Here is a 16,781-nt window from a genome sequence, read left to right as displayed (position 1 = left end):
TACTACTACTACTACTACAATTATTAACACTGATCCATTATTTCCACAAAAATGCCTCAAAGCAACTTGCAATACAGAAATCAAGACAATGTTGCTATCAGTTCCCCATATGGGGAACCTTTGTAACACGAGCACATAGACAGCAAACCATCACCGAACTGGGCGTGCAACAAATTGCCATAGTTTTCCATGTATAACAAGACTCCTACTTTTGGGAGACCAAAATTAAGGAAACAGTATTTTAAAGTTGTTCAGTTTTTGAGGGAATTTGCCAAAAAAGTTGTTGAACTTTTTGGGGGCAATCCATGGTGGGGGAATCTACTGCTCCCCAAATGTTATTGAACTACAAGTCCCATCATCCTTGTTCATTGGCCATGCTTGCTAGAGCTAGTGGAAGTTGTAGTTTGGCAATCTCTGGAGAGCCACAGGTTCCCTATACCTGCCCTAAAGAAAAGCACAGCATGAAACAAATGAGCACTAGTTGCATTGGAACTGTAGCTTCCTTGGGAAGCTGAGGCAGGAGGCAATTTCAACTGCAAAGCGTCAACAGAGTCCCCCATCACACAGTGTCTCCTACTTTGATCACATGCAGCTCAAGATCGATTTGACACATTCCACAGAACGTATGGCCCACAATTTATATGCCAATAGAAGACCTGGACACAGTCTTGCACACCAGCCCAGTTTGCACATAATGGTAAACCATAGTTAATGGTTTACGATGAACACATTCAATTGCTCTCGCTTTACTTTTACCCTCTAGCCAGCAGCAGCAACAAACCACAATACCCGGCTTAGCATTATGCTCAAACAAGATTTTGTGGTTTGTTTCACCCAGATAAACTTTGGCTTAGCCTCGTGGCTTGTTTGGAGTGAAACAAACCACAAAATTTGTTTGGATGTAGCACTAAGGCCCTTGCTAGAAAGAAGATCTCAACCATGTTCCGAGTAAACCATTATTTATTATTTACATGTGACATTTAAGAATCTGACAATGTGGCCCTAGCTCAGCACAGAAATGTAGCACAAAGCCCATAGCAACTAAGCTGACAGCATAGCTACCTGCCCCGTGGATGTTCCAACAGCCATATTCAATGTTCCATCAAACTTCAGGGCCGAAATAGATGGCAGACCATCTATCCTGAAAGAATTTGAGAAAAACCTCATTCTAGTTAATTGCCATAATCATTAACTCTTAAGGCTCAGCACCAACCAAAGGATGGTACGTAATTCTGAAAAGCTGCAGCATGTAAAAACAAAAAAATGTTACTTAAGAAAATTTACTTAAGTTAAGAGGCAAGATAAATATATTTTCCATACTCCTTATCAGCTGTCACACTGCTTAAAGCGCAATCCAGCACCCCGACTCTGTTTCTTGTTCTAGGGTCCCAGCATTCCACCTTCCCCTGAGAAAAGCAAAGAAATTCCCATTTAGTGCTTTCAAACAATTCACCATGCTTTCATCACTTTACTCATCTGCCATTTATTGAAGCCACTTATTTAGCATTCAGTCTCGAAAGACTGATTCCTAGGCTTTCAGGTTTTTTTTGTTGCATTTAAAAACGATCTGATCTTCACATACTTGCAATGAGCAATTCCTTATGTAACCCGGGGCTGGGGTGGGCTGGGGTGAGTCAACAGCTGGGACTACAGACATGACACATGTTGCAGCATGTGAACCAGCTCTATTACATACCAGAGTTGGCAGAGTCTGCTGCTGGGCTCCATCCAGGTTAAAAATAGGGGACTCATAGAAAACATAGATTCCCAGCACAGCCTCAGCAACTCCCCACAACCATCCACTTGCTTTCTGCCTTTTTGTCACTTTAGAGAAGACGCCAATAGAAGGCTCTCCCAGCCCCGCTCCCAATGTAAATAAGCACTTTGAAAAAGAAAACTTTGACCCTTGGGAAGATGGGGTGAAAGTGCCCTTGAATGGCACATATCCATGGCAGAAACATTGCTAGCATGGCAACGATTGCCTCGTTTTAAACAGGGCCCACGTTAAACCAAAGGACACAGACTGGCAGTAAACCATTATTTCACCCTGCAATTATGCCATGCCCACTCCTCAAAAGCATGCCTGAGCCTGCTGAAGCAGCATTGTCAATGGTGCACAATGCAAATGCATCACAACTCAACAGGAGAAGGTTTATTCTCCTGTCTTTCGTCTCCGTCATCACAACAACTCCGCTGCACCCTAGTGATATAGCACCTCAATGGAGCCTCACTGTTTTGACCTCCCAAAGAGCTATTCCTCTTCTTCAGTTGACATACCCGATGTCATGATGCCCAACACATCTTGTGTCCTTTGCACGCAGGATTGGTTTCCCTAAATTTACAGAGAAATCTGTGCATATCTGCTCAGAGGTCAGTCCCAAGCAAATGAGAAAAGAACTGCAACCTTAGTAAATGTGATGGAAATATATTCTGCTGCACTTTGGTGTATATTTTTTTGAATGCCTCCTGTAATAAATTGGCACAACAAAATGTTGCAGTGTGAGATCTTTCTATGTAGGATTGCTGTCAGCCAGCCATGCCTTTTCTACAACACACACTCCATTGCATTACCATTCCTGCCACAAGGTTTTCCATTTTCTTCCCTCCAAAAGTTAATCTATTTTGGAGTTCCTCCCTTGTTAAGAGTCCCCAGCCTTGAAATATTCTCTGAACTACTCCAACGTTGATTGGGTTCTTCCAAGCCTGATATTACCACCTCCTTTTTCAGGGGAGGAACTACTTTGGCTTCATAATGAGCCACACTCAAAGAATGAATTTGCTATTAGTATATAGGATATTGCAGTCCTGTGTCAATGATCTTGTTTTTTTAAACAGAAAATGGTGCTATATTTCTTAGTAAGGTGAAACATTTACCTCAACCGTGCCAGTGGCAAATAAACCATGTGCAGGATTTATGTCACAGACGTGATTCTCCCTAGAGGAGAAGGAAAAAGAAATTTAATGACTGACAGGGAGATAAAATATTAAAATAAGCAAGCTAATACCATCTGTGAAAGGTTCTAAAATCAACCCAAACCTATAAGGCTACGAAGAGTAAATGCAATTTTACGTGCAGTGTTTCTTTGTTCAATCGCTATATTTTAATCACTATATTTTGGTTCTGTTAAGAAGTATAACTAAAAGCATAACTAACAGCTATGCAAATTTGAAACAAGGAACAATTCATCGCAGATAGCAGGTCTATTGGTTTATCGGTTGTACCTATTTAAAACTATTTGCCATCTTCTTCTAAGATACTTCAAAATATCCAGTGAGGTATTTTCTTGACTGAGCAACTTAATGAATGGAAATATTAAAACCTTTGCTTATTAAAGTAGAGTAATTAAAGTAGACATTATACTTTAAAATATAAACAGAGCACCCCCAATTTATAAGTGCAGTCTGCAATGCATTTGGGATACTCAGATTACAGATCTTATGACAATTTTTTTTAAAAAAATCAATCCTGTGGCTCCACCTGCTGGAATAAGATGCACCTAGTGAACTGAAGATACTCACGAAGCGTCGGTCTGTAAGGAATTCAGGTACCTTCCTTGTTCCAGATTTAGCCTGTATATTTCAGAGCTGCAACAACAACAACAACAACAACTGTACTTACACATTTCCCTTTCGATAAGAGTAAGTGACAATAAGTGTATATATTAACATTCATATAAATGTATGTATGTCTACATATGCCCAAGTCATAAATAAATCTACTCTTTTCTTACATTGCAGCAGCAAGTAATCAATTCCAACCCCTCCTTCTCCCTATTTTCATTTAGTGTACAGGCAACACCCATTTTAGGCACAAATGATATGTGTGTGATCACATATACATGTACAGCGCCAAACCTGGAAGTGACCTGGGAACGTCATAAAGACATCATTGAAACGTTGGGGCAGAACAAGGTGCTTGCAGGCTTTTTCAACAGGTTTTTGGTTTCACGCAATTAAATGCTTTTCAAATGCCTTAAAATTCCTAAAATAAACTTAAAACCATCACTAAATTACAATAAAATTGAAATGGCCCACATATTTTTCAGAACTCAATTACTTTTTAACAGAGCTTCTCAACAATTCAGCTTAACCACTTCCTACAAAATATTTCCAACAAAACTCATTTGTTTTGTGAACTACTCATTCAGAGTTCTCTCCCAATATATTTATGAATGTTTAGTAAATCTGCTTTTGTAGGATATTCATCATAAAAACTAAATAAAAATGTATGCACAGTTAAGGAAGGAATCAGCGCATCTTAAATACCTTGCTCCTACAAAGTATAAGTCACACGATGGATAATGATATGAGAAATCTCTACCAAACTTTGGTATTCTTGTCCTGTAGTAACGGCCATGTTGGGAATGAAATTCTACGTATCTGTCACACAGCAGAAAGACTATCTGAAAAATATAGAGCACAGGATTGAGATCTGGAGGGGAGTAACTCTCCCGCCTTGCTTAACCTTTAAAAGTGGGGAATGATTATTTCCCTAGAGGCATAATCAAGTGGGCTCAGATCTGGAACTGCTGTTCTGCAAATGTGTCCATTCTAGAGGAGGCTCCCACGCCTCAAACTAGATGCTTTCTGAGGCAGAAGTGAGAAGAGAGGCTATTTTCTCCAAAGCTCCCTCCACCAGACTTCTCAGTAGTGGCACCCTCCCTGTGGAACACCTCCCTTCAGATGTCAAGGAATTAAACAACTAGCTGGCTTTTAGAAGATATCTGAAGGCAGCCCTGTTTTGGGAAGTTTTTTTCAGTCCATGGAAGTGCAACTTTGGATACATTTGACTGGTGTAAACAAAATAATGGCAGATTGATCATCCATGATACTACCGTATTTTTCACCCTATAGGACGCACTTTTTCCCCTCCAAAAATGAAGGGGAAATGCGTGTGCGTCCTATGGGGCGAATGCAGGCTTTCGCTGAAGCCTGGAGAGCGAGAGGGGTCGGTGCGCACCAACCCCTCTCGCTCTCCAGGCTTCAGGAGAGCCGCAGCGCCAGTCCCACAAGGTCGGGGGACAGTGGGGAGGCGGAACGCCGCCATCCCGCTGTCTCCCGATGTGGTTTGGAGGCTGACGGCGGGGAGAGGCGTGCTTCTCCCGGCCGCCAGCCCCGCAAGCTCCGGGGACAGTGGGGAGGCGCAGCGCGTCCTCCCGCTGTCCCCGGACCTGATCTGCAGGTGGGCGGCGGGGAGAAGAGCGCTTCTCCCCGCTGCCGGCCCCACAAGCGCCTGGGGGGGAAATAATTTTTTTTTTCTTTATTTCCCCCCCAAAAAACTTGGTGCGTCCTATGGGCCGGTGCGTCCTATGGGGCGGAAAATACGGTAATTTAGCATGTTTTAGTGCTACTTGAGTACTTTTTATTTTAAAAAAAATGTACCACACTATGGAGGATAATTTTTTGGGTTTTTTTTTTTAAAAAAACTAGCTAATTCCAGCTTTTCAACAAACAAACAAGACATTCAAAAGAATGTCAGCAGAGGATAAAGAGCAATTTTCCTTCAGGTTTCTGTTGCTCAAGGAAACGGCGGGTAATTGCACACTACAGCAGATGCATCCTTTTAAACATTTTGAAATGCAAATTCTTCTAAAGCTTCCTACATGATATAAACATTAAAAGGAGACGTACCTTTGAGTAATCATCTGACAAAATATCAAACGTAATGACTGTGGAGATGAAAAACAATTATAAATAGGAGTCACTAAGAAACTCTTAAATAAACCGCACAACCTCAATTTTCATCGCACAATGCTCCTGTCTGTCTGTCTCCCTTCTTCCCTTAAAACCAAAGACAGAGTGTGTAATGAAACAAGCAAAACCATTAGCAATGCTCTGTTTGCAGTCTGCTGCAAGAACAGCCACCTTAGTGCTGTTTCTGTCCATGCCACCATCTCACTGGGATCTGAGAGCCCACTGAAGGGGACAGTGACCAATTATTAAGTCCATCCTCCTGCCATAGGAGGAAGGTTTTCCGCTGTTACTCATTTTGGGGTTCAAAGGTCCAAGGGAAGTGTTGGCGAGCTATTGCAACCTCCATGGCTAACTTCTATTTGCCTTACAGAAGCATACAAATCAGGGATGACTTTCCAGATGTTGTATCCCTGGCTATCAACCATGCTAGCCAGGGCTGATGGGAGTCCAAAAACATCTGAATGGCTACAGATTCCCTATCCCTGTTAATAGCCAGGAAGGTGTTAGGTTTCTGTGTGTTGCCACTGTCCAGGTTTATCAGGACAACAAAGCATGTTTGGCTTTGCTGACTTCTGAAGGTTGTAAGCAAAGCACAAAGCACTTGCAATTGAAGCTGCAACATGCTAGAGAATGTGTTCAGAAAGGACTCGTAACGGTGTCCTACATGCCAGGTAATGAAATTCCTGCTGATTTATTGTCCAAGGTTGTTCAAAGGGATCAAGACTGTACCTATGTACAGAAATTGGGTTTGTACTGAGATTGTACATGATACATTGCCCAGTGGTGTTCACAGAAAGGGGGAGGATGTTAGGTTTCTGTGTGTTGCCACTGTGCAGTGCTTGGAGTCACAAGACTCTGTTTTGCATTCTAGGCATTCCAGACTGTTGGAAGCCTCACGGAATACGGGAGACGGATGTGATGTTACTGGTTCCCTGTTTTCTTTGTCTTCCAGTTGCTCTCTGCTCTCACAGAGAGAGGATGTTTCTTTTCTGACTGCGTAACTAGAAATAAAACTCTTTACATTGTAGCTCATATTTCTCGTCCTTCCCTGCTGCTGGATACTCTGCGTAATGAGGGAACTTGCTTGGAGCCTTATCAAAGGCTCAGGTCGTTAATCATCGTTGTCAGAGGTGATTCTGGAGGACTCGACTGGAGGATGAGCTTTTCCAGCTCGGTCGTAGCGCAAGTTCCAACAGAAGGAAGCAGAGCCACATGCATGAATTAACATGATGGCAGCTGCCGCTGGCTCCCATTTCAAGCAACACTAAACATGTGACAGTGTACTCTTGGCAGGCACCATAGCTTACCACCATCCATGCTACTTGCTCCAGGTAAGCAACAAACACAAGCCAATATAGTAGCACAATATCCTGCCAAGGACTGATCATTATCTCAATTTCACAAAAATACAACCTCCAATACACTCTCAAATTTCTTTAGACTATACATACTAATGTATAACTTTTTGCACTCATGTGTATACTAACATACTTTCCAAAGAAAGGCAAATGGCACGTGCTCTACTCAAAAAAAACAACCCACCCTGATCTACATGGAAAGCACAATTGGGGCAAGTAGCAACACAGGATCTAGTCACTTAGCAAGCAATTCTGTACATCAGTCTTCTCCCGCCTGGTGCCTTCCAGCCCTTTTGGACTACAAATCCCATCAGTCTCAGTAAGCATGGTCAATGGCTAAGGATGGTGGGAACTGTAATCAAAAAGATCTGGAGGGCATCAGGTTGTAGAAGAATGATACACACACTTACCTGTGAATAAGTCCAGCTGTAATACTACTGAGTTATCGTTTGTTATGTTTGTTGGTTGCTTTTTATTTTTTTTAGAGTCACAAAGCAACTTAGCTCAATAAATATTATAACATTGTACGAAGTGGGATTTCCCTCCTAATAAAGATGCATAGGATTGCACTGTTTTCTACTGCCCTGTTAATATGTTTTATATATTAGTTTCCATCATAATTAGGGTTTACTTACCATCAGCGTCTATGCATCTTTCAAATTTCATCGATAACTGGTAAGTATCGTAACATCGAATCCTTGGTTTGTACGTCCCTTTTCAAAACACAAAATAAAATAGTGTTTTTGACATGTGAGAAAATTTGCTTTAATACTCTTGAATTGATTTGTCTCACAGATAAAATATGATTCGGGTCTTGAAAAAGTTTCTTACCTGGACATGAATGGTTGTTCAAAAAGAGCTGCAACTCTGCCCCTATAAGTGTGTTTTTTTGTTCCTTCGTGACAATAACACCAATCAACCAATATAACTTATTTTTAGGATTGTGGCACAATTTAATTTAAAAAAAAATGTTTGTATATAAATAATTGTAATGATTTATATAGAAATAAACAAATTCACAATGCCTTATGCTGCTGAACTCACAGGAATTCCACCTAACGTAATTTTTAACATGACCCAGTCCATTAAAAAACAAGATTCCTATTAACTGGACAAAATAGCACATTAATAGCAATCAAATACTAACCCTTGCCGAGTCTTATTTCAAAACTGGTATTATATCTCTATGGAATTCTACAGAACGGACAGGTAAATTCCCTTACATTCTTTTGAAAATTATAAGAATCAAGTATGCAAGAATGGGCCACACTGACAAGGTTGCTATGGGGTACCCTTCCAATAAAGGGCTGCGGGGGGGGGGGGAATACAGTCGTATTATATCCCAAAAGATCAAGGCAAAAAAAAAGCACATCGAACCAAGCTTAGATATAGATACCTAGCTAGCTAGCTGAATGAGAAAACCTCTATGTAGATGGATGCTGGCATGTGTAACAGACTGATCAAGCAGCTGGAGCAGCAGAGGTAACATTCAGCAGTTTGGGAGGAGCAGTACACAGCCAAACCCTGCTCCCTTCAGTGTGTTATTTTTAGGATCCTGATTGAGCAGGGAGATCCTCTATTGTGCAGCAAGCCTCTACAAGCAGAGGTTACCCACTGAAAACCTTCACTCTTGGATTCATGGAAGACTCTCTAAACCAGGCATGTCTAAAGTCTGTTTCAGGGGCCTAATCTGGCCTGCCGGTTGGTTTAATCCAGCTCCTGTAGCAGTTTATTTCCTCAACAACTTCGGTTGGCCCTCACGCATGTTCACTACATCAAATCTGGCCCTCTTTGAAAAAAGTTTGGGCACACCTGCCTAAACCATGGGTAGGCAAACTAAGGCCCGGGGGCTGGATCTAGCCCAATTGCCCTCTAAATCCAGCCCGCGGACGGTCCAGGAATCAGTGTGTTTTTACATGTGTAGAATGTGTCCTTTTATTTAAAATGCATCTCTGGGTTATTTGTGGGGCATAGGAATTCGTTCATTTCCCCCCCTCTAAAATACAGTCCGGCCCACCACAAGGTCTGAGGGACAGTGGACTGGCCCCCTGCTGAAAAAGTTTGCTGACCCCTGCTCTAAACTATGCAGAGATGATACTCTGGAGGGATGTGATTGCAACACGCAAGTGTTGTAAATGAGCAAAAGGGACTAGAAGGTAAGTGAGATATGATATTGAGTCCAGACTCAGTTAGCTGTGCTTTGTTCCAATTGTAATCAATCCAAATTGAGTCATAACTAACTTGTACCACTAAACTGAAGGACATCTAAGTGCAACTAACCAAACAATCCAATAGCTCCCAGCCTTATGCTGAGTTTGGGAAGGGATCGCCCCCTGCCAGCTGCCAAACATGTTGAAAGGAAGCCCACTGCTGGGATTCCTGTCAGTAGGGGCCAGCAGAAACCCCAAAACGTGGTTGGCTCCTGAGGCAGTCTCACTACCATTACATGATGGCACTAGGCCCAATTTGGGGCTGATCATCCTGTCCCCACACCCTCTGCTGCTGTGAACAGTGGGCCTGGGGATGCTGCGGTAACACCATGAAGCCTTATCACTGGGAGGGGTGAGCTTGGATTGAGACATACCTTTTCTGAATCTAAATCATTGTTTGCAGGTCCCCAAAGTCCCATTTTAATACTACAAAAGGAAATTTTAAGCCCTCAAACAAGGATATGCTTCCTGCCATGCTATCCTTTGCCAGCTACTAGCTTTGCTGTCCAACAGAAGTTTCAATCTCAGAGCCCAGTCTTCCTCAACCATAATATATCCAATGCGAGAGTTACTAGTGCTTTACAACTCAGTGCAGACACATTGTTACAGCTAGCAGCAGACTGAAAAAACCTGAATGTTCGCATACTCACCAGCTGCCATCACGTACTGCCCATCCCGTGATACCTTGATCTTGGAGCTAACAGCAGGCATGTCAAAATCTTGGATAAGTTCAATTCTCCTAGAAATACCTTTAAAATAAAAAAGTTAAATGAAACATTGCCTAATCAACACATCACAATAAAAAGTTTTCAATTCCAAAAGTACTGCCAAAAGTACTTAAGGGGGAAAAAGCTGAACGTAGGGATGGGGGAAAGGGGTGTCCTAATGCTGTTGGACTCCATCTTCCTGTTGGGATTCCATTCCACCTTTTGCTGCAGACATGGGATTGTTGCGTGCCACATGTCTGTTTACATTCCAGCACAGATTGCTGGCGTGAGCGGAACTTCCGCTCTGTATTGCTTTTGCTTTTCAGTCCGAGAAGATGGCTAGAAGAGATGCCATGTTTTCTTTTTCCTGATTTATGCCGGAATAGGCAATAGTCGGAGAGAATCAAAGCTGTAGTCCAGCACCATTCAGCGTGTCACTAGTTTCCCATGCCTGGCTTAAAGTTTAGCATAAAACAAACTGTTCCAGCTTTAAGGCAAGATCCAAGCAACCCCCTTCCAGCTAAGCACCATCAGATGACTCTTTGAAAACAGAAATGGCACCCAAGCTAATCTTGCAGTGCCCTTTACATTGTACAATGAGGGTAACTCACCAACATCTTTCTTTTGCAGTGCTCTCTTCTTTCTATCAGAAAGCCACTGTAAGAAAAAGAAAAGAACATAGAGGGTTAGTGTTAAACGGGCAAAAATATAAATAGCTGAGCCTGGTGAGTACAAAGGTTCCCAGCCCCCATAGTCATAATTTGCGGGTTGCCTTCTAATCTTATTTGATTTTGATCTGAACTTAAGCTGTATTTCAGTCGATTGGTGAATTGTATGTTTTAATGTATTTATATTTTGATGTTAGCCCGGTTATGGCTGGGGAGGGTGGGATATAAATAAAATTTATTACTATACTATTAAAAACTCTGTTTATTAAAAACAGAGATGGTACTATATAGCCTTCAAAATAAGATTGATAATCAAACTATTATGCTCTATAAGCCCTATTTCACATATATTTAAGGAAGTTCAGCCAAAGAGCTCCCAGAGCAGTCCATATGAGGTTAAAAACAAAATGCAATAAATGCAAGCAAACAAACAATTATGCAGCAGGGTAGTTAAAAGTTCCAGTATTAAATCAATATAAAACAGAGAAAATCACTTTGAATATGTGATAGGAATTTTGAGGTCTTAGATATATGGTAATGTTCATAAGTGTACCAACTAAGCACGTACATAGATCAGCACAGGAAGACTGACCTGAAACCATTTTGATTCCCAAACTGACCAAATGTTTTCCCTGCAAGGGGGGGGGGGTCAGGGAGCCTTCCCATTGACTCAGGAATTGAGTAATCAGCATTTTAATGGGTGACAGACTATCAGGGAAGGCAATCAGGAAAGGCAATCAGATAACCTGGCAAACAGGAAAAACATTCAAATTTCTGTTTTAGACCGCCTTTTCTGTGATGTAGGTATGATGTATCTGGGGGGTGGTCTTAGGTTACACCCCTTCTGTGATGTATGTATGATGTTTCTGGGGGTGGTCTTGATCTACAGGGTGGCAATTTCAAAAGTCATAAAGGCCTTGCACACCATTGTTCTGGGTTCCTCCTCCTTTCCTGTGTGAGGGGAGCACCCTATTGCAGCAGATCAATAAATATCAAGCTTACTAGCTGCTTTGCTTCTCAATATGCTCTAGTTGACCTCTGTTATTTTCTCCTACCAATAGGGAACCTACATAAGGACTCTATATGGGCTCTTGGATACCCCGTAAGGGAAAAAGGGCAGAGATTTTGTTTACAACAAAGATCACTGTGCTGTAGCAGAGACCAAAAGACACATTTCATGGGCATGGTTTTGAATACGGAAAGGTGGCATGGCAAATCAAACGATGATGATCTGTGAAATGTGTCTTAGATTGAGCATTCAGATGTACTGCTGAACAGCCACTGACCTAGGCACCCAGGCACACCACTGAAATTCCACAATATTTTAGAATAAATATGTATAGCAACCAGCTACAAACAGACACTCCCATTGGTTATGAAACTTTAAGCTCTCCAGCTGTTTTGCTCAGAAAGATGAAAGCAAGCGAACAAGCAACTGTTCCGAGCTTAGAAGCTTGTGCACACTAGGCAAATGTGAATTTTTTAAAATATATATTTTTTTTTGCAGCCAGCAGACCCAGCAAACTGAGTAGCCAATGCAGGAAGGAGCCATTTAAAATAAAATAAATGACTGTCCGTCCAACATTAAGAAAAAAAAAACCTTGCAGGATTCTTTTCGCGAGGAGGAAGGGGGTGGGGAACCCACGTGCTTTAAAATTTGGTGTTATGGATGTGACTTGTGCCTCTTTAAAAGGGTGCAGAAAACAGTATTGGACAAAATGACAGGAAGGATTTGAAACCTGCGGGACCAGAGATTTACAGAAGATTGGAAGAAGTATATGAATTATTTGAAGAGCAACTGTAATCAAGAAATTACGCTAGTAGGACTACAAGAAGTTTTGTAAGGAGAAATATACGAAGTGTTACAAAGTAGAAAAAGATAGAGATATTGGCTATGAGTTTGAAATGTAATAGGGAAGATAATAAATGCATACTGAGAGATTAGATTGGGAAATTTTCAGACAGTATTGATGGAAGTCAAAAATTTGAATAAGATGTAAAAGTACGTTTAATTACTGTTGAAAATATGTTTTAAAAAACCTAATAAAAAATTATATATAAAAAATAAAAGGGTGCAGAAAGCAAGAGATGCTTCAGCAGTCGCTCGGGATCATCTACAGACCCCTGTTGGTACCTATGTACTTTCTGCGCATCCATTGGGAACTGAAAAAGGGGTGGAGGAAGAGAAGGGAGAGAGAAGGGAAGGCACGGGGTGCGTGGGAAGGAGCTCGCTCGTGGGTAGAGGAAGGAGGCGCGCGAGGGGGAACCGACGGGGGGGGGAGAGGCAGGCAGGCAGGCGGGGCTCCGGTGTTCTCACCTCAGGCAGGCTCCGTCCGGCGCTCAAGCTGTAGATCTTCACCTCGTTGAGGCTGGAGACCTGCATGCTTCTTTTTCCTCCTGAGCGACGCCAAGAGGGCTTCACTTCCGGGGTCAGAGAGGAACACATCCGGCCATAGAAGTCAGAGACAGGAAAAGAAAAAAACCCTAGATAAGCAGGAAGTTACACACTGGCAGTCCTTCCCTCCAACACATTTACTCCAGAGGAAATAGGGACTGCTCCTTTCTGTAATGGTCATTTTACTGTTTATGCTCTACGCATCTGACTGGGTGGCCTGGGCAGCCTCCAACATATATAAAAACATAATAATACATTAAACATTTTAAAAAACCATCCCTATGAATCAGTCCTTTTTCCCCGGGAGTATACCCTTAAACATTTTGTGAATCTTTGCACTTTTGTCCATTGTACTGTATTTATTGCCTTCAGATAGCTTGGGGGTCGGATAACTCCATACCCTCCAGCATGTCTGCAATGAATATAGGGACATCCTAAGGAAAAATGGGACATTCCAGGATCAAATCTGAAACTGGGGTGCCTTCTCTAAATTAGGGACGTCCCTGGAAAATACAGACACTTGGAGGGTTGCTATCACTATCACTATAATTGTATTATTATTATTAAATTTCATCCATCTGAGGATCACAGGGCAGTTTACAGTATAAAAACACAAAAATACATAATATACTAATGAAACAATAACACCACACTGTTTAAAAGGTCATAGATTTGTTTAATTAGCCAAAGGCCTGAGGGAAGATGAAATCTTTTTGCCTGGCTCCTAAAGATACATAAGGAAGGCACTAGGTGAGCCTCCCTAGGGAGAACATTCCACAAGCGGGGAGCTACCACAGAAAAGGCCCTTTTCACGTGTTGCGGCCCTCTGGACCTCTTGCAGAGGAGGCACGTGAATAAGGATCTCATACAGAATCAGAATTGTAGAGAGTTGGAAGGGACCCTGAAGGCCACCTTTTCCGACCCCCTGCCTACAGCCGTGCCTGGAAGGAGGGGGGAGCTCAAACCACCAACCTTCGGGTTAACAGATGATGATTGCAGGGTCAAGGTCAGTTCATATGGGGAGAGGCAGTCCTATAGGCATAATAAGGTAAAAAATGGGAGCAGGTGGTGCTGTGGTCTAAACCACTGAGCTTCTTGGGCTTGCCGATCGGTTGGCAGTTCGAATCTGTGCAGTGGGGTGAACTCCCATTGCTCTGTCCCAGCTCCTGCCAACCTAGCGGTTCAAAAGCACACCAGTGCAAGTAGATAAATAGGTACCACTGCAGCAGGAAAGTAAACTCTGTTTCCATGCGCTTTGGCTTCTGTCACTGTGTCCTGTTGCACCAGAAGTAGTTTAGTCATGCTGGCCACATGACCCGGAAAGCTGTCTGTGCACAAACGCAAGCTCCCTCAGCCTGAAAGCAAGATGAGCACCACAACCCCATAGTCACCTTTGACTGGACTTAACTCGAAGCTACCAGCATGAGTTTGACCAAACTGCGGGAGGCAGTGGAAGACAGGAGTGCCTGGCATGCTCTGGTCCATGGGGTCACGAAGAGTTGGACACGACTAAACGACTAAACAAGAACAACAAAACCGACCAGGGGTCCTTTACCTTTACCTTATAGGCATAATAATTTAATTGGCCTGCTGACCTGCCTTATATATGGAGACAGACACTACAGCATCTCCCCACCTAAGCCCCACATGACCACAGGATTATGATTTTCATCAAGGGAGCTTCTCTGGGTTCATATAAAGAAAATATTTGGAGTCACACAAAGCCGTATTTTTAGCTCCCTCCCTTGTACTCCCCCTCCTTTGCAGTGCCTTCTTTCAAATAAATATGTGTGGGGTAACATTATATAATAAACAAATGCACTACTGAGCATGTAAGGGGTGCCTTTTCTTGCCCGCTGAGTGGAGTTACTGATTTCTTGAAATAAACCTCTAAAGAATTGGTCAGAAGCTGGGGCTGACACTCCAATGGTGGAGGCAGGGGACATAGCCAAGTGATATTTTGCTGGGTCTGGGGTGGAGGAGGCCTGTGGTTTTGGGTGGGTCTGAGAGTGGACCTCAACTCCATAGCCATTCAAATTGGAAATTTCTACCAAATCAGTCCATTGTTCCATTAAGCCCAATGCGGTTGACAGTTTCAGGTAGGGTCCCTCCCAGTCCCAGCCCTGTTTGGAGAAATCAGGGATGCAGCCTGGGTCCTCTAACGTAAAAAATATGTGGTCTCCTTCTAAACGATGGCTCTTAAAGTGCACAGCTTACATAAAACAAAAACCAGCCGTGCTCTTAATCGACTGTAGACCACAAAAGCTTGTGCAGTAATAAACTGGTTAATCTTTGAGGTGCCACAAGTCCTTTGGTTTTTTTCACTGCAGTACACTAACCTCCACTGGAAATCGCCATTTTGTTAACTGTTATTCTCTGTACTGTTTCCAGCCAGTGGACAGTGTGACAAGCTAGGACCTGGGAGTACAGGCTTCTAGTCCCCATTTGACCATGACTTTGGGCCACTCAGTGTCTGTCAGCCTAACCTACATCACAGGATTTTGCAGTGATAACATGCTGGCTTGGAAGAAAAGGTCAGATATAAATGTAATAAATGGTTGGCATCTGTTTGTCTTGGGAGACAATGGAAGAGTGTGCCTGCAGGGGTGTTGTCAAACCGTTGGAGAGTTACAGCGCCTGCTGTGGCTGTAGAGACTGGTATGGGAGAGATACGTTTTATTGCAGCTGGGGCAGATGAAGGTGTCCGGTTGTGCTGCTGCAGATGCACCATTGCATTTTTTCTCTCTGCGCTCCTCCCAGTGGTCATTCCATCTTTGGTCACTTGTGGTCACAGCCTGACTGTCTGTCTCCAAGCGTTGCAGTCATCTGCAAGGGATTCCCACATGCAGAGGTCAATGTTGCCAGCCTTCATGTCTCGTTTGCAGCCTTCTTTGTAATGCAGAGTTGGTCTGCCAATGGGCCTAGTGCCTGAAGCCAGCTCCACGTCCTTGGGGATCCGGCCATCTTCCATTCTGTGGACATATCCAAGCCAGTGCAGATGTCACTGAGACAGGAGTGCAAACGTGTTGGGAAAGTGGGCTTGGGAGAGCACATCTTTGTTTCAGACTCTGTCCTGCCATGTGATGCCCAAAATGTTCCTGACACAGCACACATGGAAGGCATTGAGGCGTTAATAAATAAATATTGTGTTGTGTCAAGTGCACTAGGCGTTTGGGGGTCCTTCCTGTGTGGAGCCCAAAATGCATCCCTGTAAATAGCCATGTACAGTGGTACCTCGGGTTACATACACTTCAGGTTACATACGCTTCAGTTTACAGACTCTACTAACCCAGAAATAGTACCTCGGGTTAAGAACTTTGCTTCAGGATGAGAACAGAAATCATGCTCCGGCAGTGCGGCGGCAGTGGGAGGCCCCATTAGCTAAAGTGGTGCTTCAGGTTAAGAACAGTTTCAGGTTGAGAACGGACCTCCAGAACAAATTAAGTACTTAACCCGAGGTACCACTGTATAGCTAACCACACTTCCATACGTGGTATTAAGTTCAGGAAACGTTTTTAGTGTGTGATGTCCTATTGTGCTTTTACTATTTTTTGTTGAGAGCCCCCAGAGTGGCTGGGGCAACCCAGTCAGATGGGCGGCATATAAATAATAATTTGTTGTTGTTGTCGTCGTCATCATTAGAGTCACCCACAGTTTTGCTTCCTTGAATAAGTTTGGACACCATCCACATTTGTGTGTGCCCACCACACACCTGAAACCTGACGATGGGACAGTTGGGGGGGGTAGAG

At 43.0% G+C, this 16,781-nt stretch overlaps 1 protein-coding gene across 1 annotated transcript in view; it reads right to left on the bottom strand.

Moving 5' to 3' along the window:
* Nucleotides 1–13,079, bottom strand: part of NOL10 (nucleolar protein 10) — a 41,786-nt gene extending 28,707 nt beyond the window's left edge. The window contains exons 1-10 of the mRNA XM_079969834.1: nt 12,955–13,079; nt 10,581–10,626; nt 9,913–10,011; nt 7,688–7,765; nt 5,632–5,669; nt 4,267–4,403; nt 3,520–3,585; nt 2,875–2,935; nt 1,321–1,406; nt 1,063–1,141 (exon numbers count right to left, since the gene is read on the bottom strand). Of these exons, the coding sequence (XP_079825960.1) occupies nt 1,063–1,141; nt 1,321–1,406; nt 2,875–2,935; nt 3,520–3,585; nt 4,267–4,403; nt 5,632–5,669; nt 7,688–7,765; nt 9,913–10,011; nt 10,581–10,626; nt 12,955–13,020 (756 nt within the window). The 5' untranslated portion in view covers nt 13,021–13,079. The remainder of the gene's footprint in view (nt 1–1,062; nt 1,142–1,320; nt 1,407–2,874; nt 2,936–3,519; nt 3,586–4,266; nt 4,404–5,631; nt 5,670–7,687; nt 7,766–9,912; nt 10,012–10,580; nt 10,627–12,954) is intronic.
* Between the last annotated feature and the right edge of the window lie 3,702 nt (nt 13,080–16,781).

The sequence above is a fragment of the Podarcis cretensis genome (genome assembly GCF_951804945.1).
Source record: "Podarcis cretensis genome assembly, chromosome: 3".
NCBI classification, from domain to species: domain Eukaryota; kingdom Metazoa; phylum Chordata; class Lepidosauria; order Squamata; family Lacertidae; genus Podarcis; species Podarcis cretensis.
The sequence above is the reverse complement of the archived record's forward strand: the minus strand, read 5'-3'. Positions and strand labels throughout refer to the sequence as shown.